Below are 25,389 nucleotides of genomic sequence, written 5' to 3'. Positions count from 1 at the left end.
TCATGGATCTGAAATTCCATATCATCAATTGCATTACCTACTTAAACCCATTTCCAATACTCGAGTCTCCAACTAGATACTCACTTGAATGCTTTACTTGCATAGTCGGTGTTAAAGGGTTTAAGAACAAACAATATTTACAAAAATGTCTTTATTCAATTCGTTTAAGGTCTGGCAAATAATTTGACTTACACTCTTACATTCAAACTTAATTGACGGGTTCACTTCAAAACTGGATTAACTAATTTATAAATAATATTAATAATGATGATGTTATTTAGTACAATGTAACTCGTCGCTGGCATCGCCGCAGTTATCTTGGCCATCGCAGCGAACAGAGCGCGATACACAGCGTTGGTTCCTACATCGTATCTCGTGTGCCCCGCAATTACCTCCGCATCCGTCTGGCTCGTCACTACTGTCCGCACAGTCCGCTAGCCCGTCACAAAATCTTGAAGCGACAATGCATTGACCGTTGTTGCAGGTAAATTGCTCGTCTGGGCATTCTACAAATAAACAAAAGCAAAGCGTTAAGTTCTGTCTGGTTAAGGGGTAAAACTAAAAAGAGTATCGGAACTGTAATAACGTATGATACAATGACATTCATATTTGTGTACACATGAACCAATGTGTAGTGATTAATTTTATTAAGGACTGGCGGCATCCATTTAAAAAATTAAAATAAAGTAATCTTCTAGCGTTGGTAGAGACTAGAGGTTCCTGAGATGGGTGTAAGACGAGCCTAGAATTGTGGATTCTAAACTACGATATACATTATTAAGGTTTTCGCGGACTTATTCGGCCAATGCTAAGACCAAATAGATCACACCTGCTTTACAAAAAAATGTATGCTGGGCTATCGTAAGTACCTAAAAAAGTGAGGAACAGACACTTAATCAGATTCGATTTGTACCTGTGTCTGTAGTTAGGGGACAGAAGAATATTCAATGAACTGATGTGTTTATTTTACGCTTTTAATAGATACAAAAAGGTTTGTGTTAATTGGTGCGAATCACTGTTGCTGAAGTTTTTCGATGTGCGTTTCATTGCTGAATTAATTAGATACGCATATAAGAATTTTGTATTCCTATTTATAGCTTTACAGATTTTTATTAACGGATTTATAGCATCAATGTTTTTAATAGTTTAATGAACTTACCATTAGTACAATTGACTTCATCGTACCCGTCCCAGCAATCAATAATCCCATCACACAGTTTCGTGTGGGAGAAACAAGATATAGAATGACCACATCGAAATTGTTTTGTTAGATCACAATCTGGAAACAAATTAAATAATGAAGAACTTGATGAAATGTAATTAGTGGACTAGTTAATGTGTGTATATCTACCTAAGACACCTTACCACAATACATTTCATCTGAACGGTCATAGCACTGGATGGCACCGTCACATCGGGCAGCTGCCGGTACGCACAAACCGTTACGACAACGCCACTCTTCGGGTGAGCAGGTTACAAGTGTCAGCAAACGACATACGCGGACCCCTCGCGCTTTATCCACAAGCTGACACGCTTCAGTCTCTAGAGCACACAGCCCCCCACAACCTGAACAACAAGAAAATATGACGGTTTTGTTAGACGACCATTTAGGATGTATAGGTATTTTCAGCTGGGAGAGCACATGCCTGCTGTTCTCGGGATAAATTATTTATTTACAGTTCCTTACCTGTCGGATCGTCATCATCTATTGGTTTTCTACATACAGATGTCCCACTGTTCTCATCTAACATACAGATTTCATTATTTTGGCACGAGCAAAATCGTTGTGATAAATCTCTGTTATTTATATCTTTATGTATTGCACTGTGTTCATTCTTATTTGAAGCCTTTGGATATGTTCTTATATTTTTACGAATCTTAGCAATGACATTGGTTGACGATGAACTCTCAGTGATAACATCGCTTGACTCGGTTGTAGTAAAATATTCTTCTGTAACATTGATCTCCTTTATTGACGGCAGATCTGAATATACATTAGTAATGGCTGACGCTGTTTCATTGAAGTCTACAGTTTTAGTTGGCACTACAGTTGTACTAGTTTTGTCGGTCAAACCTTTAAAATTAGGATTAGTAAAATTGACCAAAATAAAGCTTATGATTACTATTGCTACAATCATTACACTTATTGAGCATGCTTGTATTTGAGTTCTCTTTTTTACAGGACTATCAGTCGTAGCAAAATTAACTATACATCCAAAACCTCTCATGCTTTTACTCAGTCTCTGTCGCCTAATATTATTAGATTCCATTTCATAAGAAATATATTTTTGCCTGAAACTGGAATCTATCTGTTGTGATATGGAAGGAATGCGAAGGTTACTCTCCACGTTCGTGGACTCTGGATCTCTAGGAACACTGTTATTGTAAGGACAAACCTCTCTACTCGTGTTTATTTCAATAGGATATTCTTGTAGTTCATTCTCAGGCGGTTCCTCTGTTTCTATTGTGGTTTCTTTGCTAGGGGTGGAATGATTACGAGGAGCGAAGCTTCTTGGTGATTTGACTTCATACTTTCTTATTTTGCCTTTACAGGTGTAACAGTATGTTATCATATTTCTGTCTCTACATTGTGCATTTACTATTCCATTACGTAATTTACTATTAGTCCAAAGATGGGAACAATATAAGGAATTTAAGTTAACAGAACTATCAAGGACATCAGTCGTAGTTAAGGGGTCATCGAAACTCCCTGATAGTGTCATTATGTCTTGTGACGTATTTGTTGGACATCACAGATAAGCATCACCAGTACAAATGTTTCTATACCTGAAACAAAAGTAAAAGTTTATTTATATCGTAGCCGAAAACAGTATGCGTGGGAAAAAGTAATTTGAAATATTTTTTGGTTGTATAAATCACATCATGGGACTGCCTGGTACTTCTTCATATCTCAGCATTTACAACTTAACTAGGAAAAAATAATTGATTTCATAAAACCTCTTGCGTTATTTTGGTTGGATGAAGGTTCGCAGTATTTTTTATACAATCAGGATTTGCTGTCTATTAGTTACTTAGTTGCAAATTAAAAAACATACTGACAAACTATAAACCACTCTTTTTCAGTATTGAACCTAATACACACGGCGCATTGTAAATGTCATGTCGATCACTTTCCAAATTTCACTAACAGGTGTGCAAAAGAAACATGATAACGGATAACGTTCAAGCCTGCAAGGTGGACTTAAATAAAGTGTGTAAAGGGGAAAGTGCATGGCGTATAATTAAATAGTAATATAATCCGGGTTACTGAAGTGTGAGAACGATATCGCTTACAGTTACATACTGGTTCTTGTAAACTTTGCCATTTGTTGATCAATGTTCCATAAAGCAATTACAATAGCGTTAAGCCGACGTGCAGAAACAATAAATGTAACTTTTTAATATCAACTGGTTTAAAGATTTAAGGCAAAAAATAGAACTGGCAATCTATAATTTAATCGTTTAAAATAGATAAACCACGGACAAACCAGGATCAAGCTGATTTGCGCGTGAATTCATTAAGTAATGATGCATTAAGGTTGAACTAGTTTATTAAAAAGGAAGTAACATAATTATATTTAAAATGAGTTTTAAAAATGGTTATGCTCTATTAATTAAAAATACAGGCTTAAATTAAATATAGAAAGTCGACGTAAGTAAAATCTATTAACGAAAACAAACTTTATTTTTAAATGTCCAAATACGTTTGAAATGTTAACCTCAGTACACAGTACACACTGACCCATCTCAATGACTCTCTATCTATCTATAAATACGTTTTACTTTTATTTGCTTTGAATGAAATATCAACGAACCACGCGCTCTTTCGTTCTAGATGACATAATGAATATAACACGAAGTGGCGCGGTAACGAATATTTCATATTTAATATAGATACAGTTATAGACTTGTAAATATAATATATTGTAAAATTCACTACAGAAATAGATGAGTTATTAAAAAGGAATTGTCAATTAAGTGGAGGTAAAAAAAATAGGTATCACGTAATTGAGACATGTTAAACGACTTATTGTGGAGCATAATAGCAATCAATTTAATAATAAAGGTATAAATGTTAGGTCAAGCACAATCATAGGTCGAAAATATATTTTCTCTACGTAGGAGTATAGAAGCTGTCCAAACACATACATCATAAATCATGTAATTAAGTGCACCGAAAAAAGTGGTAAAAAAATTATCATTACTCACATGTCGTGTTTAAATTCACTGTATCCGTTATAACACTTTCAGTACATAATAATAAATTAAATATATTGTCAAGTGGAAGTTATTGAACACGTCAGGTCGCTATGCAGCCGCGTGCCTTGTATCGGACTACCGTTGCCGCTGACAACGTCTAACAGCCTTACACCAACACCAGCACCCCGTATACCGTACCAGTGTGCGAAAGGGATTAAACATACGATCATACCCACGGTAGAAAGGGATGAAATAACAGGGTTGGTTCCGTATGGTGTACCAGTGGCCAAGGTCCGTGCTCGCTCAAGAGTGACACGTGGTATGCTTGCAACTAAATGAACATCTGTTCTATCAAACTGTCAATAATTCAACGGTCCGTTAAGTCTGCAAGGGCAGGTCGTATAATGTCTTAGTGTCTCTACAATAATGTATTAACCTAGGTAGTGTGGTGGTTACCTAACCCCCATACAATTTCTCCAAGATCGACGGCATCTAAATGTCCACTGCGATTTGACGCTAGATAACTTTGCCAATAGTCTCGGTTGTTTACTGAATGTACTTTTATTTTGGCATCGGTGCCAAAAGAAATCATAAACATTATTTTTCTGTGACAATTTCGAAGTGGTTCAAGTTCACGGTCACTACTATAGTTACTCTGATATTGAACGATTACGTGAAAATTAAAGCAAGGTCATCAATTTAAACACTAATATAGATTTACTTCAGGTAATTTGAAAAGCTCTCTAATCATGAAATATTTCTCATGAGATATATTTATATCACCCCAAGATAGACTGGGAGATACTTTGACATTGGGTCCGCCGTTATAAAATTCTGTATAATTAAATTTAAATTAATAAAACGCAGAGCCTAATGTGAGGCTGAATGTATTCATGAAAATGCAAATAAAGTTACCTACGAATAACCAAATACAGCCTACATCGCATTTTTATGTGGAATAATAACTAAGTACCAAGCGGAACCATAAATCTTCACTTCAGGGTTCAGAATTTGCGTGTTTATAACGTAGCATAAATTATTTCAGCAATACAACGTAAGAAAAGCTTCGAGTAGAGCTTTTAGGTGTAATGAGATATGTATGTTAATGAGGATTAATGCTTCAGGCTTTCGGAATATCTAACTAGTCTTCGTCTCATGTTTAATGGAAGTTCAAGGTAAAAGTAAAGATGATTCTGCTATTGATCAGGCAGTTAATCCTCTGCGACTCTATAATAGATGTATGTTTTTATGAGCTTATGAAAATATTTGTTTATCAACATTAACATTCTATACTTACACATTGACATTTCTATAGGATAAGCCGGGCTTCTTAAGTTAAGGCATTGACTTTGTTTGAAAGTAAAGTAATGCGTTGTTGATATACTTTAAACCAAATTCATCGAGGGCATATGAATTGGTATGGATTAGGGATATCAACACTTCTTAGGTGACTCACAATAACATAGTCATTATAACAATTATCACGTGTTTATATTGCATGTTTGGCCAAATAAAAACAATGATAACATACACTTGTCATTGCCGCCGATCATTGACCGGTCAATTGCAGACATATCATGCAGCATGAGTCCACAATGATTGGTACAGTATTTTTATGCGGATGTTGCCGCGTTGCTGAAATTGTCGTGTGTGAGTGGCGCGCGTCCGGCTGCGACAAATGTTGTTGCCTCTGCAGTCGCCGCGTCGCGGTCCCACAAACACCGAGGTGGCGCGACACAAGTGCATGTGCAATGTGCAGCATCTCGCGGATGCAGCCGCGGCCTTCGATGCTCGGTGTGGTGGGTACAATACGCAACTGGAGGAAGGCACAACTCTCACTGCGCGCGCCGCGTGCGGTTGTGGTCACTCGCCCACCTCCTCGCCTCGTTCGCTCGGACGTGCTGCGGCTCCGACACACACCTCAGTGTTCTGTCACACAGCTATCCGTATGCGCGTTATACCGTACGTCGCGCAGTTTCTCTCGAAAATTAATTAGTATGTGAATGCGACGTTTTTATTTGTTCAACACGAAAACGAGTGAAATGTTGTTCGCTCACTGATCCGCACGCATTCGCTTCGCCTTTGGACAGACTTCATGTGAGGGACTGACCACTTCTTTCAGTTAAGGTGAGTTTGACACTAGATGAGTACTGTAATATAATCTCTAATTATTTACTAAGTTCTAGTTAACTTTCACAAGTGGTACTGCGACTAGTTGCGTACACCGTTAGATCTTGGAAGGTTACTGCAATTCCTGGTTTATTTGATTTGACAAATTACCCACTACCTAATTCAAGTATTGAGAATACGGTGTGTAGGTCAGAAAGTCAGATGTCCCACTTCTCACCGAAACGACATCGAGTTACCAAGTAGCAAACTGTTATTTTGTCCGCTTATTGGTTACGATTTTTGCTACTGATCTAATTTATAGCGTTCAGAACGGTTATATTTACCTAGTTTGGAACTTTTCTCAAGTTTTCTGTGTAATGTTTTGTTTGTAATATTTGCATTCTTTACAAAATAGACATAAAGGTTAGTCAGATACACACAATTCGCTCATTGAGCTCTATTACATCAAAGTTTTTGTAATATAAACAAGAACATATACTGCTGAGATTCTTTTTCATCAAATAATATTGCCATTTTTCTATTAACTTCAGCACTTCTATATACGAGTTTTGTGTTGGTTACATATTTTTATGCACCCGGCAAAACACTACGTTTTTATAAGAACAGGGACAATCACTATCACGCTGTCGCGTTGTCGCGTTTATTAAAATCCAATTTTAAGTTGCACGCTCGACTTCTTTAGGAATGGTACCAGGTCAAAACGATATTGTAAAGTCCAAAGGATTTATCTACCGTTATTTTATTTTTCGCCTACATAGCTCCTCTGTTTTTAAGTACTTATAAGAAGGCAGAGTTAGAAACAAATATGTACGTAAATGGGAATTTTAACTAGAACACTAATTGGTAAATATGCGATTATTCGTTGATGAATTATAATATGGTTTTCCTTGAAATAATGTTGACTTTATTTGGAGTTATGACTAACGACACAACTAATGCTATAGTAGGCATTTGTTATGTCTCTGAAACCACATAAAAGTATACTAACAAGCGTCTTGTTTTCAAAACATTAAAGACATATCTAATACAAAAGTAATGTCATATTTGTTTTACGTCATTTCTCTGTTCACCACGAAAATGTTTTTTGTATCATATTAAAATACCGCAGGAGAGAGCGCAGGCAATAGTAATTGGTAAAACCTAAAGTTTTTATGCGGCAACTATTTATCTTGGTTTAGTATCGAAAAAAGTGAAATCCATTTGTGTATAAAGATTCCCAACGTTTCTCACAGTCACGTTCGTACTCAATTATGTGTACTTTGTTTGCAAATGGTGATGCTGCAGTGAATCCAGTTACTTCAGCGTAATAGAATGTGGCTCAGCTGGTGATGTGAAGTGATTGGTTACAGCTTGACTTTCCCAAGCAAACAATGTTTACGATATTATATCAGCAACACTCACACAAACTAGCGAACAAGCTACGTTTATAATTAAACAGAACAAGACTGCGATGATCGTAATAATGTTGATATATTGACACGCAATATTCTCTACTATATTTGCATAAAGAATCTTACTCCTACTGAACGTTAAACAACTTAATCTCGGTCTTTAGTGTAAGTGTAGCGTTAAATAGACGTTTAAGTTGAAATGTAAACGACGAAATATTTTAACATAATTTATAAAGAATCTATCAGCTATGTAAAATTGTTTCTTTAAATATTATTTGTGACATGATGACGTATAAATATCGTAGTAATTGAAAGTAGTAAGTCAATAACTGTTTTACTTTATTTATTTATTAGGTGAATTCTCTCAAGCTCTACGTAAAGTAAGAGCAAAACATGATGTTACGCAATTGGTTTCGATTTATTGAATGGTTAATCAAAAACAACTTAAAGTTTAATGTTTTGGCGAATCATGAATCATGTCATCGAAGTAGAGGTTGCGACTACTTTCTTTCTGGCAGGCCAAAGGAGGTTAACGGCGATTTTCGATGTGCTTGGAATTGCAAAGCGATATAGAACGTTTGATATGTACCTACATACCAGTATAGAATATAAATAATGCCACAATTTCATGATATATTTTTTGTTATTGTTATTCAGTTGAGTAAGCAAACGTTGCATTGGTCAAAATGTGACCCGACTATCACGGATACCATTAAAAAATCCTGCTTCCAAAAATTTTTGCTGTTTAAAATACCACGAAGAGATTGGCTACTACACAGTAAAATTATGGCTAATTCATACTATACTGTACTTAAGTATTAATATAATTATGCTTACACCCGCATGATGTTAACAACCTGGTGACCCGCGTATATTTTAATAACGTCTAACTGCGTATGACCTTAGCCCCTCTAAATCTGTGAGGGAAACTGTGCAAACGGTGAAGCAGTAATTGTTTGATTATAATGTGTATGGTTAAAATAATAGCAAGTTGAATTTACTGTTGGAATAAACAGGAAAACCAAATAATTATGTCCCACATATTTTTATCAAAAATAAATATTGCACCAATACGACTCTACGTCGTAAGCGCGTTAGCTTCTATATGTCTATTGTATTATTTCCGTCGTAATTGGATTTGAGTAATTGTAAGTATTTATTTATTGTTAACTGCGGGAATTCCGCTTACGAAATATAGCTTTAGGCGTTTGTCATCGTAGAAAATACTTTCGCTGTGACTACGCGAGTGATCGATTAGTTAATAAAGGTTATTATGTCAACTGCAAGTTCCTTCTTAAGATGGACAAATCTGTTGTTTACATGCAGTTATGTCATATAGCGAAAGCTACTTCGCCTTGGCTCAAGCCGTAATAAGAACACTCGTATGCGTAGCATTGAATGCGGTAGGTGTCACGAAATCATGATGAAACGTGGCAATTTAAAGGTGTCGTGTCAAAAGTTCGAAATGTCTCATTATGATCAGCCTTTATAGTCTACTGGTTTCTGCCAGCGAGTTAGTTCGTATGAAGAGCTTCCCACTGGCAAAAAAATATGTGCTTGTCCAGGTTAAAGTAGTCTTGGTGCGATTGAGTAAAAAACAGTCAACATAACATCTAAACTTTGGCATTAACAATATTGAATAAGATTTACAATGAAACGCAAGCCGCTGATTGTCATTCAAAACGTTAAAATAACCAAGAAGATAGAAGGCCAGCGACCAGTCTTTATGTTTATCGTTATCTGGAAATACCAGTATGTATTGACACTACCGTAAGAACCACAGAAGTTGGAATAAATCCTGCGGTAGTACGTATTGAAGGTAGAGGTCAATTAATATTATGCATATCGGTATTCTGTGTAGACGATAAGTAGGAAAAGTACCTATAACAAATAACATTCGTAAGAGAATATGCATAAAGAGTTATTTCAAGTTTTTTTGTTAGCCTATTGTGTTGTCCCACTGCTGAGCAAAGATCCCCCGTTTTAAACATACGGGCATAATACTCATCTGTTGACATAAATTGTAAACTGATGAAGAATGAGTGGTATCCTTAGGTCCATACAACAACAACTCAGATCAACAAAACAAAATATTACCAACTGAATAGAGTTTTGTAGGGAGCCAATTGCGTTGAGATTTTGTGTAGCAATTTCTGATGTAATGGACCAATGAATGGTGACGCACAAATGGACAGTCCGACCCAGTTTATTGGAGATGCTCCAAATACGGAACCTTAACATCCAAATAGTAGTCCGTGTTTTAAATAACTTAGCAGTTCCACAAAAGAGTCCTTGTGTTAAACAAAGGTTCTATCGAACAAAGCGTCCACTTGACGGAGACAAGGAACTAATTCTTCTATTCAGTTTATCATTGTTTCCTGTAGGTACATTTTCTACGCAATATCAATGTAAAGGACCTTATAGATGTTAGAATCGCGTGATACGACGTACCTTTGGTATCGTGTTTGTTTAACGGGTTTGTAGGTTATTATCAACGATTGGCACGCAATACAATCCTTGTGTAGGATGAGCCTACTAACTTTATAAAGGGTTATGATTTACTGTTGGTAATTATTGTCTGTATAATTAAGTTGTTCCTTATTGGTCTTCGTGAAAATGTTACAATTGTACTACTTAGATCCAATTATTTCCGCATGCAATTGTTAGTTTGATAGAGCTTCTCATTTTAATGATGAACACTGTGTTTAATTAAGTATAGTGGCCAGTCGGCGTTATGACGTTAAATATGAAACATGGTATGTTCTACCTTCTCGTATAACTTGGTATAAATTGCAATAATATTTCAAGTATCTTCATTATCGTGTTATTTAGCTTGCTCGATAAAAACAAAACGACTATATTTTACTATTCTATCTATAGACCATGTAACCAGGAAAACATACTTTATCAACAACAACAAAAAAGGTTTAAAGCTTTTATTTACTGGCTGGCTAGAAATGAATACGCAAAGTCACACAGGAAAACAATTCATACGAAGATTGAAATTCAATTTATTGAAAAAACAGTCCAACTCAACCATTTATAATTCTGCGTAACCTGCGTGACACTGATTATATCATAAAACAATCTGATAATCGTGTAAATAAAACAAAATGCTTATTCTAACGATCTAATCGATTTGTAGCTATATTAAGCGGCCTTTTAATAATAAAGTGTTATAGTTTACGCTCTCATTACGACATTGATAGTCATTTGGCAAAGAGTTAGTAAATTAGAAAATATTAATTTACTTCGCGTAGTGCTTCAGAGAAACGCTCGGTATAGTTTTCTTTTGATCTTTTATTAGTCTAGCATATTACAAAAAATGCTTTTGATTGCTCTATAAATTATTGCTAATCTGACTCTACATTAAACGTTATTTGTTTATATCACTTTCCGCATTTATTCAAAGAGTCCTTAAATACATAGGTATATATCGCGAAATTTTTTATAGCTAGACTAGCTGACCCTTGCAACTTCGCTTGCGTCGCATAAGAGGGTCAAAATCTTCCCTATTTTTGCAACATTTTTCACTTGTACTCTGCTCCTTTTGTGGAGTGAATAAATGGACTATCTAACACTGAAAGATTTTTTCAAATCGGACCGGTAGTTGAGATTAGCGCGTTCAAACAAACAAACAAACTCTTCAGTTTTATAATATTAGTATAGATGTAGATAGCTCGACTGCGCAGATGTACAAACATGCTTATTCAGACTCATTAGACAGTACTAGACTAGCCTAAAAGTAGTAATTAAAGGTGCAAACTACTGCGCATAAATGCTGTCCATTTTATCCATTACATACACTATTCTTACCAAGTCATACTGTATCACGACAATCTGTCATCTGCGTCACCATAAATGATTAACAACGTTAGAATAACGATAAGTCTATTATTAAGCGCCAGTCGTTATCGAGTAAAAGCAATAAATATTATTTATAAACTAACACTGAACTTATTATGAATTGTAGGGAAGTTCAAAATAAAACTAGAATGAACTCGTATGAAGGGCAACAATAGACTGTTCTTTGTCAATTCATGGAATATTATCGTTCACGGACTAGAAGTAACACATCCGTATAGATACTCCATAGGTTACATTCTTGTTGCATTTATCATGAAGGGAAAAATATAGAGTAGGAACGTTAATAAGTGGTTATTTTCCGAATGGTCGTTACGTCGACTGTAACTAACATCGATAATATCGACTGACGTTTAGAAAGTAATACATTACAAGTATAATAATAAATTCACAAATGAAATATGATTACACACATAATTGTCAATTATACTGAGGACATTACATACGAAATTTTAGGATTTGCTTTGATGTAATATAATAATGCACCTGTCTTGGTGTAATACTAAGAAAAGCGGTGTTGTAGAGCAATCTATTCAATTTAACGCTATACATATTTTTCACTGAAGAAGAATCCTAAAAAAGGAACGAGTAATGCGATAATTTCTTCACATAACGGTCGGTTACAGTCTACCCTTAGAATATCGTTACCCCACTAATTAAATTGCGTAGGTTACGTTAAGTTCGACAACTTAACACACATAATACTATACATAAACAAACTTCACTTGAGTCTGTTGGTTATAACATATCTGAAAAGTAATACCGAAGCTGTTATACTATTTAGTTAGTTTGGTTATACTATTCATAAAATTTCAACTGACTAATATACTAAAATGATATAAAATTCTTTGGAGTTAAGTTTACAACTATAGTCCTACTATAGTCTGCATTAAGTTAATGCAGACTCTTGGCATGCACGATTTATCTAGATTCTCGATTATAACTGATCCTTCCGTATACTTACTTCGAAAACAAAGTAGCTGTATTGATAGACTGCATAAACCTCACTGATATTCTAAATCCTAAAGTTCATACTATAACACAACACATTGTTTTGGTAATCTGCAATCCTATTTTATTATGGACAGATTGAGTCTTATGTTCTATTTTCCTTTCATGTAGAGCATAGTAGTTTCTACTAGCAACAATATAAATGGAAGAAGCGTATGGCAATATCGCATAATGTACGCAGAACACATCGCGTCACTCGCGATATGTAACACTAGCCTAATTCTTAACGGCTCTACATTGCCCCCTTTGTTTAAGGTTAGTTTTCCGGTACATTTAATTTTACATAGGAATTAGACTACAGTTATGGTATTGAATTATTTTTCTATATACTTAAAAGAAGATATTTAGCTGTGGTAATCGTTCTTATGGTAGAAATACTCATTTCCTAAATTTTGCGACAAAGTTGTCTAGGAAACTATTATGAAGTGCGTATTTCGTTTGATTACAATTGAATATATAGTTATCCTTTATTTTTTGTTATCTTGTTCGTAATTATAACAGCGCAGCTACTGTATCTGTGTCTATAAATTGTTCTAGAACCTAGATGGATGTCAATATGTCAAGACAATATTTATATTAGTGAAAAATAAGGTCAATATAACGTTATCTATTGTTAAATATACATTATTATTAATTATACGTCACGTCATGTGAAAAAAAACTGTACTTAAACACAGTGTCTGCGTAATCGCACAAGTCGAGCAAGAGGTCAGCCTTTTTATCGGAGCCGTCGTAGGCTGGGGTCAATTGTCGTCTGATTTTCATAAGTGCCTTATTAACGCAAGCGCCTTATATCGCGTTATTTATCAATTCGAAACAACAGAGTGTACTCGTTATAGCTATTTTTAATTTAATAATATTTTTGAGAAGTAATTAATTGTTTTTCTTAAGCTTAACTCATTTTTGTCTTCGTGCTTCACCGTAATAAACTAAACAAACTCCAGTAGGACTTGCATACCGGAGTAGGTATGTCTATTGAAATATGTAATTATAGTATCATAAAATAGTTTGATATAATTTTGGAAATAAATAGTGTGTTATCGGTATGTAAATATTTTTCCGAGTTGCCATGGTTTTTGTAGAGTTTATATTTCGCACGAATGAATGCGGTAGCGGTGTTTTTGTATTCGCATATTAAACTAACTCGTGTTTTTGCCGTTACTTACATGCTTAGTCACTAGAATTGTAGAGAGAAATTTCACGTGAAGGTATTACTCACATTAAAAAGTTCGCTGGTCTTCGGATTTAATTTATGTGTTACACTGAGACATGAATATTAATCCGATTGTTTGGATCGGTGTACACGTTTTCCGGCGTCCAGGCCGTCAACTAACACTATTTATACTTCACTATAGATAGCTTGGGCAGCGCGACACGGCCACTGAATGGCAAATGAGATGAATCCGAACAGTGACCACGTCGCGTCCTCAACCTCTACCAACAAGCGATCAAACTCCACTTAATTTACTTAATATACTATGTTCTAAAGCGGTAAAGAATTTCCAACTGTCTCACTTTAACGATTTTAAGAATGAAAGTAAAATAACATGACACGAACGAAGCGTGCCAAGAATTAGGAGAATTTCGCCAATAAAAGTAGAGACGTTTGTTTTGCTTAACTGTTTCACGACAGAGGAACTTCCTGCTAATACATACCTACCTGTACAATTCTCAATTTTAAAATTATGGTCAACATGCGTTTATACGTTTGAACTTCTACAGAAGCGAGGAGTATTTACGAGTATATTTTAACGAAAGCTAATTTCCATTTCTAGCGAGGCGTACTTATACCTTACACATAAAATACAATAGGTATTATATCTAATACGTGGGACGTGCTAACAAATATAATTGAAGTGCATTCCGAAGAGAACATGTGCTCACAATAGGTGAAAGTAAGTTCGATGAACCAAACGAAAGTTTTTACAAAGGGATTCTGGATAGGTGCCGGGAGGAACTTACGTGAGAACGAGTGCTCTCCAACAAGCAAAAAGTGCAAGTTTAACAATAAACAAAAGCGTTTTAGTATTACAAATAAGACTGGAAACACGAAGTCATTCAACTTTAAATCGACTGTACGTTTTCGAGTTGAGATGAAAAAGATGAAGTACCTACATAATAGGTACCTATGTACTTCAGGACTTTTTCATGTTTTTCGAAATATATTGTAGGTAGTATTAATCTCAATAGTAGAGCTCAAGTATATTGATCGTGAATTACCAATAAATAGTTTTTTCGTCATAGTGCGAGTTTTAACAAACAAAAATAAATAATGTCTGGTTTCACATCGTAACGAAATATACTAGTTAACCTCCATTAATTTCACAAGAAAAGATGATAATAGAGCTTTTAATGCAATTCGTCACTTTATCTTTTTGATATGCTGCCTGTCACTTAGGGGAAGTACCTTAACGTGAAATAAATTTTAGAATAATGTCAGTTAAATTGATCGATCATCGAAGAGAAAAGTTAGGGATATCTGCTAGAAATCAATATTTTCATGATATCGATAACATTAATTTATTGCATTACATCAAAATGCGGGTTATTGCAGAGAATTCATTGTTGTAATACGTAGTTGTAGAGCCCGCATGCATTATTAAAAATGTACCATGATTGTTTACCCACTAACCTGAAATATTTTTTTACATAATTTCGAATACTGTATGCGACCTTCGATAAGATTCTTTCTAGATTCATTGATAAGAAATTAAATACAATTTATTATACCGATAATTGTTATCAAACAGAAAGAAATAAGTAGTTATATTAAGACATAACAAGTGTTCTTTGTTTCCAGCGTTAGGCAAAACAATTACTCACTTTTATAACACGATTTCGTAGGTAATAATCAGTTGAGCAGTTCATAACCTTGTTGTCGAGGCCTTTGGGATGTGCAATACACAAGTCGAAGTCCATATATTTACCCACCGTGCTTGTCAACTTGTCAACTTACGCAAGATCACAGATTTACTTGTTTATCTTCTTAAAAGGCACTAGTAAATTTTAACATTAGTAAGAAATAAATGGCAACGTGGATCCCGTCTAGGTTTTCGGCCATGACCATTATATCTGTTCACCTAGAAGGCTTCACAAAAACTGTTAAGTATAAATTAATTACGATTTGTCACCTAGTACTTATCAAAGAAACTATTAAATACTCGTCATTTTTATAATATGACAAAGCTGCTAAGAATGACAAACGAGTGATTTTCTTGGGCCTATTGTGTACGAAAAGATAAGTAACTTAAGTAAGCGTCTGTGAAAATCAAGAGTTAATACGATTTTCTCTAGTTCCGAGAGACCTTGCGGAACAGTAGGATAGCACAAACGACGCATAACTGAATCAGTAATCGATAGGTGCGATTAATACGGAAGCCTGACGTTACGCAAGTGAGGCTGGTGCGACATCAAAGTTCACGCAGTGCAGGAGTGACGGTAGATATCCCTCCCCACTTCTCACTTCCCCGTAGATATTGCAACATACAGGTTCTCCTTAGACGCCTAAACGAGTAATCTCACTGCTATAAGAAACAAGAAATGAGTAGAAAATTTCAAGACACGTCAACTAAATTATCTGCTATAATAAAGTGATAATACAGTAGCCAAAATATTAACTTTCTTGCATTTCACACTGTAGTCCTTATAAGTTTCATATTTATAGTCCTGTGTTTGTTGTGTAACCCTGTGACTATCGAAGAACTAAGTTATATAAGTTATCCATTAGCGATAGTTCATATCAATTGCATAAGCTGTTTGCATGCAGATAATAAACAACACCCATTCTCCTAAACTGATAGGACTCTACAATGTTTAAATGTGGACTCTATAATAATAGATGCATAATAGTCGCAGTGAGCTAATTTCAATGATGCAATAAAATATTAAGCTAATCATCGTGTTAATGTTTCGTAAATATAACGATCTTATTTGCCTAACATCTCTTATTATGTAATTAGTAAGTGTCATTCCTTCCAGTACATTCAACTTAAAATGGGAAAAAATATATTGTAAATAAGAAGCGCTAAAGACTTTCATGAATAAAGCAGCATGACTAACAAAAGGACTGTATAGTGTATGACAATGTGGGATTAGGTAATCTCGACGGATATCCAAATTACGACCTTATAGGGAGAGCACGCTATTGCAGTGAAAGTAGACAACTTGCGTTACTGCCAGGTGGAAGTAGAAAGAAAGTGGCCTGGATGAATAATCCTTGATTTGACTGTACCATCTGCGGAGAGAAATCTTACTTATCGAACTATTTTGTAATACGAACTTCTAAAAATGAAATTGATTTCAGCATTTGTATTTAGAAAGCAAAGTAGGTATTATATGAATAATAAATTAATTAATATACTTAATTTCTAGAGTAACTTCATTTAGAAACACGTTGTCATATTATCATTTTGTTGTTAGGTATTTATTATGCCTAGTGGCGAATAAATTAGACACTCAATTTTAACGATTAGACTTTCATACAAATTATCTGCGTGTTACGAGTCGTGAAACTTGCAGCACTCAGGAGAAAATTACGTTAATAAAGTTAAAGAAACACATAATTTCTCTATTCTGTTAACTGTATTCCTAATTCCAAGCCGCAAGTTTTCCAGTTGTAAATTGAGAAAATTCAATCAAAATAACTATACGTGCTCAATAAAAAAATCTAAAAGCTTGTAATCAATAAATACATTTACTGATTTTACATCTCAGAAATTTACTGCAGTATCTGGAGAGGCTTGTCCCAATGTGCTTTCATAAACAGCACGTGTTATTATATCTACCTACTATCGTGTGCAGCCAAAGCAAAAAGTAGTACCTATCTACATAATTAGCCGATGGCTATTGTTGATATCAATAACGTTTCCACGTCACACTGCTCGTGAAGTGTAATTTGTAGTAATTTATTTATAACTAGGTAGCTTCCGCCCGTCACTCTACATGTTTACAAGTATCAAACACAAACATTGACATTGTTGTAATCGAGTTGAATTTTGCCTGCGAAAACCGTTTAAAATCGACCAGTTTTAATGTCGCTATTATTATCGACAAAACAATTTTACCATAAATTGCTTTCCATTTTACCTTTGACAATTGAAATTCCATAATATCCGACTTGTGTGACAAACTACGATTCACACGGATTTTTTAGTCTCGATATACAACAATCTCGTCACCAGCTAGCATTGCATGTCAACGAATGCATTCAAGTCGTTGTCCGCCTAGCGTGCACAGAAGCGATGGTAATCGTGATATCCACAGGCTCACAACCATTGTTTGTAACACAAACATGTGCATTTCTTTTAACATAGCAGGAATATTAAATCCAGACCAGACGGACCTTAATGTGTACATCAAAAATATGTAAAAGGCAAAACGAAAGAAAGGTTCGTTACACCGACGCGATGGTAGAGCTCGTAAAAGTTAAACTGGCTGTTCATAATGCGTAATACATGCTAAGATGTCCGAGGCTGATTACTATAACAATATGTATTAGGCAATTGCATTGTTGCCGACGTGTTATGATATGTGAACAAACGCATCGTGCGCCTTACCACCGTCACTTTCCAACAAAGTCAATGAAGCGCGGAGAAAGTGCCGACCTCCACGTCCGTGTACTACTGCCGTCTGTAAAATCCGCTGACTCACATAACATTCACACATCACGCGTGGCAGAAATTGTGTATAGTCGTATAACTAACATAATGTTATCTGAACCCACTTCAATCTCATTAATTTTATTAAAACGCCAACTGGGGAGATATAGCAAAAATCAATTCGGCAGTTAAAAGACTTGATTGAGAATCTGGGTCACAGGATATTTGCTTGCGCCGTGCACGTGGCTTTTTAACACAAACTGTCTGTGGACACAATTTCAGCTAGTGATAGTATAGCTTTTTGATTAACACACATAATAAAACAACAGGAGGAAGTAAGAAAGAGAGAAGTGTAAAAGTTGGCAATTTTTTGTGATTTTTTTTAAAAGTGAAACTTTCTTCAAAGTTGAATTCGTTACAAACAAAATATTAAAGTATTACGTAAGTGTGAGATTCGTTCGATAACTCCATGTCCATGTTGACTAATAAATACTTCCAAAACGAAAACTCCGCTTAATCCTTTCGAATATTTTAAATTATGTCATCCATGTGCTCAATATAAAATTAAAGCTCCATATAAAGGCACTGTAGTCATAAAAGTCACGGATTTTACAGATTACGGATACTTATTTTAAACTTACAAAAGCCAAGGCGTAGGACATGAATACGTTGATATTAAACTTTCTCTGATTACTTAGAAATATTTCGTGTGATTTAGACGGTGTTTTGATTCGAAAGTTAAGTTAATAGGCTCGTTAGAATAAACACCAAACAATTATGGATAATAACCGCAGAGGACATCACTCGGTATTCACGAGAGAGCGCTATTATTATTTATTCGAGGTTTAAATAAACGTTTATGTATTCAGGAAATTAAAAAATAGGAACATAGGTTCATTGAAATAAAAATTTATTTATATTTTACGAACCTAATAAATTTGTGCGAGTATAATAATTATTATTGTAATTAAGACAAAATCAATATAGGAATAAGAAATAATGTAATAATAATGTAGAATGGTAACGAGTGGATTTCACTATTGTATATTTACTTCATGTTTATAAACAGTTTTTTTTTCAATTGAATTAATGTACACATAATTTATATCTTGTCATTTTCATTCCCGGTAAATTAATTCAAAGAAATAGTTTTGACAATGAATTAAAATCTATCTATTTATTTAACCCATTTCTACCCACTGTTGAGTACAGGCCAGTAAAATAAAATATTAAACAGACATTATTGTTAGCAATAAACATACAAGAATCCCGTACCTGCACACTTCACTTTAGTATAGTTACGTTATATTACGTTAACGTCGAATGCAACGTGATCCAGTTTATTAATTTATTACATAACTGTGTGTCAAAAGAGCCATAGAATATGGTTAAGACTGTCGAAACTATTCATGATGGTTGCTTAGTTCAAATAACAACGATATTTTCCTTTACAATATTGATAGTATGTCTATTTACGGTAGAGCAGTAAGTGACTGGTCAAACGACAGCGTTCTATTGAGCTGTACTTCAACACTAGTACTTAACCGTAGTAACTGTACATGAAGGTCTACAAAGGATGGAACTAGGTAAATTGGTCACGAAGCGAGCCAAACGAATAATCAGATGACTGATTTTGTAATGTCAATTGCCATTAGGTATTAAGGATGACCGACTATTTGGTTCTATATAATTAATTTATGCATATAGGCTTGTGTCTGCTGTTGATTAATGTTAGTTATTGTCTTTTTTCAGATACCTTCTTCTTCTACACCTCTCAGTGATGATTATTAGGATACGATGGCTTCTCCAGTGCGTGTTTACACTTTCACTCACCATCATGACATCAGGTAAAAATATTAATAACTATATACGTAATTACAATTTTAATAAAAAAATATACCTGACTCATGCGAATAATTGTAATTTCAGGTAACCCGATATTTCTGCAACAAACAGGAAGAACCAATCGACCCGTGATAAAATGGATGCCACCAACAGACGATTGGAATTGGACAGACTCGCCTCGTAACGAAGAACCATTCTTCGTACCATCTAACTTTAATCATACGCTACCGCCTTCTGCTAATGAGACTGAACTTATCGCCCATATGGCGGCATTAAAACGAAATTATTCTCGACTGCTCTGGGATAATGATAAGAGTACGAATTTACCTGTATTTGTAGAAAAAGCTTTAAAGCTTCTAAATTTAAAACAAGTTTATTACGAAGTAGAGCACTCTGTTATGTCCAAGGTATCATGCACTGCCTGCAAAGCTGGAGCAGGACTACTGCAACACTACATTAGATTAGGCAAAAGCAAAGACGAAATCAATAAAATGATCTACCAATTCTGTGTTTCGTTAAAAATTCAATCAGCTCGCGTTTGTGAAGGAATCACAAGATTGTTTGGGGTAAGGATTACAAGCTTTAAGCAATATAAAATTTAACACGTCTTTCATTTTATAGATGTTTGACTTCAATTGTCTCTTTTATCTTTCAGAGTGAAGTAGTTTACGTTTTAAAGCGTATTACGATAGGCCCCGACGAAATATGCAGTTTTGTGATTGGCGACGCATGTGGAGATGTTTACAACCCGTACCACGAGTGGGAAGTTGCATTCCCGCCAGTTCCTAAGCCAGCTGTCAGGGTACTCGACGCCCCTGTAGATAAAGCTCCTACGTTTAAAGTATTGCAGATATCCGATACACACTTCGATCCTTATTACGCTGAAGGTATGCCAAAAAAAAACAAATAAACGTTTATGAAGAGTACCTATTTGGATTTCTATTTAACTATTGTGTTATTTTCAGGTGCTAATGCAGAATGCAACGAACCTCTCTGTTGTCGAGCATCAAGTGGGCCAGCGTTAACGCCTGGAGGCGGCGCTGGCCGCTGGGGAGACTACCGCAAGTGTGACACTCCCAAACGCACTATCGACCACATGTTGAAGCACATAGCTGATACACACACTGTATGTATTTTCTTTACATATTTACTTAGTTGAAACCGTTAGTATGAGTGTTAGTTAACTTAAGTTTTAAGATAAGATTATTTTCTCCAATCTTTATCTGACTATGTAGTCGACTGAACGTAGTAGATTTATACTTACATCGAGACATTTATCTTTGAATAGACCAAACTGTTAAAGAACCACTGTATTCTGATAAGTAATCATAAATACTTTTTGTATTTTCAGGACATCGATTACATCTTATGGACAGGAGATTTACCACCCCATGACGTATGGAATCAGACAAAGGAAGAAAACTTGAAGGTACTTCAAGAGACAGTCGCGCAGATGTCCGACATGTTCCCGGGTGTCCCTATCTTCCCTGCTCTCGGTAACCACGAAGCTTCTCCGGTAAACAGGTATGAAACACGACAAATTAGTCGCTGCAGTTAATGCTCGAGGCCAACTTAATTAAAGACCTTTTCAAGAGCATATATTTTTAGATCTTATGTACCTTTAGTAGTGAATGTGACTTGGTATGAGTGCTATGCAGTTACCAAGTTATAATTTGGCTATGGAATGTTTACTGTTTCACTATATGTAAGGATGTTAACTATTAAATGATACTTACTATGTAGGATGTTTTCTATGAATAATCAAAGTAACTTACAAAAATAACGCGTCAATTGCTTATTTCTCTTATATTATCACGATAACATTACTTTGAACTTCGTGTTCTGTCAACCTCTACAACTACAGTATAGCTTGTATTTGTCTCAAAAACTTACCTAAATATTCTGAATTTGCAGTTTCCCACCGCCTTACATATCTTCGTCGGAGCTGAACATAGCGTGGTTGTACGACGAACTGGACGCGCAGTGGCGTCGCTGGCTGCCTGCAGGCGTCTCCCACACGGTGCGTCGCGGCGCCTTCTACTCCGTGCTTGTCAGACCCGGCTTCCGCATCATATCACTCAACATGAACTATTGCAACAATAAGAACTGGTAAGTTCAGATGGCTTTGGTATTTTCACTATATTCCATACTTACCAGAAAGTCATATATGGAGAACTACATTTTTACGACTCTGAGCTTCAACATAGCCGCTTCACATAACTATCTCACGTTGTTTTAACTCTAATTAGCATAAGAACCATTAGGTCAAACTAAGTATAAGTAGAAAGTGAAAGTAAATAATTGGTTACTATGTGTTAGATATTCTGTCAGAAGTGAATACCCTATAACTAGATTTCAGCTAAGATATTGATTTCAAAAATATACTAACAATTCTTTGTACCGTGTCAGTCTTGTTAATCGTGTTTAAGAAGCTTAGACGACACTATCCGATTACTACCCGGTGTCTGTACCTGAGGCAAGGCGATGTCAATTGAATCAATGCACTAACACGCTGATTTTTACTTCTTTTCAGGTGGTTGTTAATGAACAGCACAGATCCTGCAACGGAACTTCAATGGCTTATATACGAACTGCAGTCAGCGGAGTTCAGTGGAGAGAAGGTGCATATAATCGGACACATACCGCCGGGCCATTCTGATTGTTTGAAAGTTTGGAGCCGTAATTACTACGCTGTTGTTAATCGATATGAAGCCACGATAACGGCACAATTTTTCGGACACACTCATTTTGACGAATTCGAAGTGTTTTATGATCCAGACGACCTTGGTATGTGAAAAGAGACATTATTTTAAATTTGAAGCTAGTTTCTTTCTATATCGTTTCACTGAAGTGATTAAATGAATTCTCTTTATAGGTAGAGCCACAAGTATCGCCTATGTCGGACCTTCCGTTACGCCGTATTACGATTTGAATCTGGGATATAGAATTTACTATGTTGATGGTGACCATGAAGCGACGACACGAGTAAGTAGAACTGTGACATAATCCTGTTATAATTCACGTGCTGAGCAGTTAGTTTATAATATTAGGAACAGAAATAGTGTAAATGATAAACGATATAATGTAATTATGTTTAAAGTCCAACATTTTCATTCCAGCAAGTGGTTGACCATGAGACTTGGATTATGAATTTGAAGGAGGCCAATCTGTTCGGTTACCCTATATGGTACAAGTTGTATTCAGCTCGATCTGCATACTTAATGCCGGCGTTGAGGCCGCAAGACTGGGACAAGTTTATTGATGACATGACCACCAAGGAGGACGTCTTCAATTTATATTACAAGTAAGATTCCGTTTTTCGATTACAGGTAGGGAGGCACTTTCTAAAACGGTGCTTTCTACGCGAAATTTACATTTCAATAGGACGTCCTATTCAAACTCGTTATACGCTCACATGTCTCCGATCGCCTATGGCGTAATGTGTCTAGAAGAGTTGTAGAGTAGACAGTAAATAGACACTATCTAAAAAGAAATACCACGACACATTGTTTAAGTACCGATGAATAAAAGATTAATAAACAGAAAAGGTTCCGAAAATATGTGGTAATGTAATTATAAATGTTTTTTCAGACACTACTGGAAGAACAGTCCTCGGCGCGGCACGTGTGACGGGGAGTGTCGCAAGCGGCTGGTGTGTGACGCGCGGTCAGGACGCTCGCATGACCGCCGCGCTCTCTGCGGTCTCATCGAAGCACGCATCGACGGTGCCTCACCCGCCCCACAGACCTGGCGCGCCTGGCTCTACAATGGCCTGTCTGTCTCGTGAGTCGCTACGGCACGCTCGCCTCATCCATCCACCGCTTTGTACAAATGCTTAAACCACATTACTGATACACCCGCCAGGGTGAACGTGTACATACTTAGCTGGCTTAACATTTTAATTATGCTTTTTAAGTGCCCGTTTCACCATTTCTGGATAGTCTATTTGATGCAAAAAAGAGTCATAATTCGACGTTAACCGATACTGGTGGCACGGGCTTTAATCTGTTTATTTCTTCTTCAGCTGCATTATGAATGACTAATTTATTCTATAACCCCTTAAAGATGCCACTAATCTATTCTATTAGCATGAAGTTTCTTCTAATATTAAGTCGCCTGCATACAATAAAGTGAGCTTAGCTAAAACTAGGCCTTGAAATACGCCTTGTAACTGCAATGGTAAATGTTTTCCTACTTCAGCGGCTGAACAAATTTTTATTTTGCTCCGAGCACTATGAACCTACCTGGTGGCATTTCAATCAAGTCCCTCGAGATACGCAAAAATGTCTTTGCAGGACTTACCGAAGTAGTATTAATCTTGACTGCTCTTTAGTAGTTAAGGCAGATCTGCTTACAGTTGAATGACCTATTTGTAAATATTTCCTTATGCAGTGATACTCCTTCTGTTCAGCAAGTCTAGTTGGTGGTGATGGTAGCCTTAAGTTTCCTGCACAAGTATATTAAGGTTAGTAAAACTCACTGTAATACCGTAGAGCTCTTTGTACAGCTAGAGGTGATGGATTTCTTAACAAACTATTATGGTGAAGAGTTTGCTACTCCGAGTCATCATTTGCAAATTTTATATTCAAGTCAATATGTTGCACTGTCCTGAATTCAATTGTAAATATTATTTTTCAATTAGTTGGCGACTTCTGAAGATCTTGCGTTTATTAAAGTAGTGAATGTTCTAATCAACGACCTTCTAGCTTCCTTTTGGTTTTTGTCAAGAAAAATTCTGACGTTTCAGAGGTCTGTAAATGTGTTTTGGTTCTTTTATAAAGAAGTGATAGACATGCGAGTACTTACGAGTAGTACACGCTTATGACTCAAGTGACTTAGCGTCTCCAAGATCTCTTTAGTCCGTCAGTTAACCGCAAACCCAGTCGCTCGCATGTCTATCAATGCTGAGAACCGAATACAAATAAAAATAAATACTGAGAAGGAAGTGGCTGTAACATGAATGACGACTTATCATAATTATTTACAATTTCAGGATGTCCATGATAATGCAATTACCTCAAGTGGCGTATCAAATACCAAAGTTCGTGATGGGACTCGGCTGAAGATAATCAACATTAAAATGTGCACAAATTATTACACCACCGGCCTTAGTCATGGCAATAAGATCGCTTTGATTTAAGTATTTATTTTCTTAGAATAAATTGAAGTGCCTTAAGCTGTTTCCTGTATTGAAAATACTTGTATTTTCTAAGCGATCAAACTATTTCGGTGGTTATTTAGAATAGCCACTTTAAAATAATATTTTGTACTGATCATTAAAATACTTTTGTAAATATTAATAATAATTGTATAATAAAAAGTATGGACTATTATTTTGTTTTCTTTACCGG

General features: G+C 35.7%; 2 protein-coding genes across 14 annotated transcripts; one reads left to right on the top strand and one right to left on the bottom strand.

Annotated features, from left to right (window-relative positions):
* Positions 1-157: 157 nt before the first annotated feature.
* LOC142974266 (uncharacterized) lies at positions 158-14,069 on the bottom strand. Of its 6 annotated transcripts, none has more exons than XM_076116471.1 (5): positions 13,816-14,063; positions 1,688-2,787; positions 1,366-1,566; positions 1,160-1,279; positions 158-506 (listed from the first exon to the last, which is right to left on the bottom strand). In XM_076116471.1, exons 2-5 carry the CDS (start codon positions 2,721-2,723, stop codon positions 274-276), a joined length of 1,590 nt encoding a protein of 529 aa, XP_075972586.1. In that variant the 5' UTR covers positions 2,724-2,787; positions 13,816-14,063; the 3' UTR covers positions 158-273. The 6 variants fall into 6 exon arrangements, with proteins under 6 accessions (XP_075972586.1, XP_075972594.1, XP_075972624.1 ...); XM_076116479.1 differs by lacking the exon at positions 13,816-14,063 and adding an exon at positions 5,498-5,910; XM_076116509.1 differs by lacking the exon at positions 13,816-14,063 and adding an exon at positions 5,734-5,910 and having other exon boundaries at positions 1,688-1,951.
* LOC142974222 (sphingomyelin phosphodiesterase) lies at positions 6,048-25,368 on the top strand. Of its 8 annotated transcripts, none has more exons than XR_012959556.1 (13): positions 6,048-6,327; positions 19,946-20,040; positions 20,123-20,604; positions 20,694-20,925; positions 21,004-21,164; positions 21,390-21,562; positions 21,953-22,147; positions 22,572-22,825; positions 22,914-23,023; positions 23,158-23,342; positions 23,630-23,812; positions 24,681-24,787; positions 25,032-25,368. XR_012959556.1 is itself a non-coding variant. In XM_076116447.1 (13 exons), the coding sequence occupies exons 2-12, from the start codon at positions 19,974-19,976 to the stop codon at positions 24,456-24,458; spliced, it is 2,070 nt and encodes a 689-aa protein (XP_075972562.1). In that variant the 5' UTR covers positions 6,048-6,327; positions 19,946-19,973; the 3' UTR covers positions 24,459-24,503; positions 25,032-25,368. The 8 variants fall into 8 exon arrangements, 7 of the variants coding, with proteins under 7 accessions (XP_075972562.1, XP_075972532.1, XP_075972553.1 ...); XM_076116447.1 differs by lacking the exon at positions 24,681-24,787 and adding an exon at positions 24,431-24,503; XM_076116438.1 differs by lacking the exon at positions 24,681-24,787 and adding an exon at positions 24,450-24,503 and having other exon boundaries at positions 6,049-6,327; positions 23,630-23,821.
* The last annotated feature ends 21 nt before the right edge of the window (positions 25,369-25,389 follow it).

Source organism: Anticarsia gemmatalis, chromosome 1 (assembly GCF_050436995.1).
Source record: "Anticarsia gemmatalis isolate Benzon Research Colony breed Stoneville strain chromosome 1, ilAntGemm2 primary, whole genome shotgun sequence".
NCBI lineage: Eukaryota > Metazoa > Arthropoda > Insecta > Lepidoptera > Erebidae > Anticarsia > Anticarsia gemmatalis.
This window is presented reverse-complemented; position numbering and strand designations above follow the sequence as displayed.

What these genes read in the sequence shown, in the direction of transcription:
- LOC142974266 (XM_076116471.1), bottom strand. Translation starts at nt 2,723, where the DNA reads ATGACACTATCAGGGAGTTTCGATGACCCCTTAACTACGACTGATGTC. An exon ending in AGATGATGACGATCCGACAG is followed by an intron (nt 1,567 to 1,687) that starts GTAAGGAACTGT and finishes CTTGTTGTTCAG; the next exon opens with GTTGTGGGGGGCTGTGTGCT. An exon ending in TGAAGTCAATTGTACTAATG is followed by an intron (nt 507 to 1,159) that starts GTAAGTTCATTA and finishes GTTTATTTGTAG; the next exon opens with AATGCCCAGACGAGCAATTT.
- LOC142974222 (XM_076116390.1), top strand. Translation starts at nt 19,974, where the DNA reads ATGATTATTAGGATACGATGGCTTCTCCAGTGCGTGTTTACACTTTCA. An exon ending in TATTGCAACAATAAGAACTG is followed by an intron (nt 22,148 to 22,571) that starts GTAAGTTCAGAT and finishes ACTTCTTTTCAG; the next exon opens with GTGGTTGTTAATGAACAGCA. An exon ending in ACCATGAAGCGACGACACGA is followed by an intron (nt 23,024 to 23,157) that starts GTAAGTAGAACT and finishes TTTTCATTCCAG; the next exon opens with CAAGTGGTTGACCATGAGAC.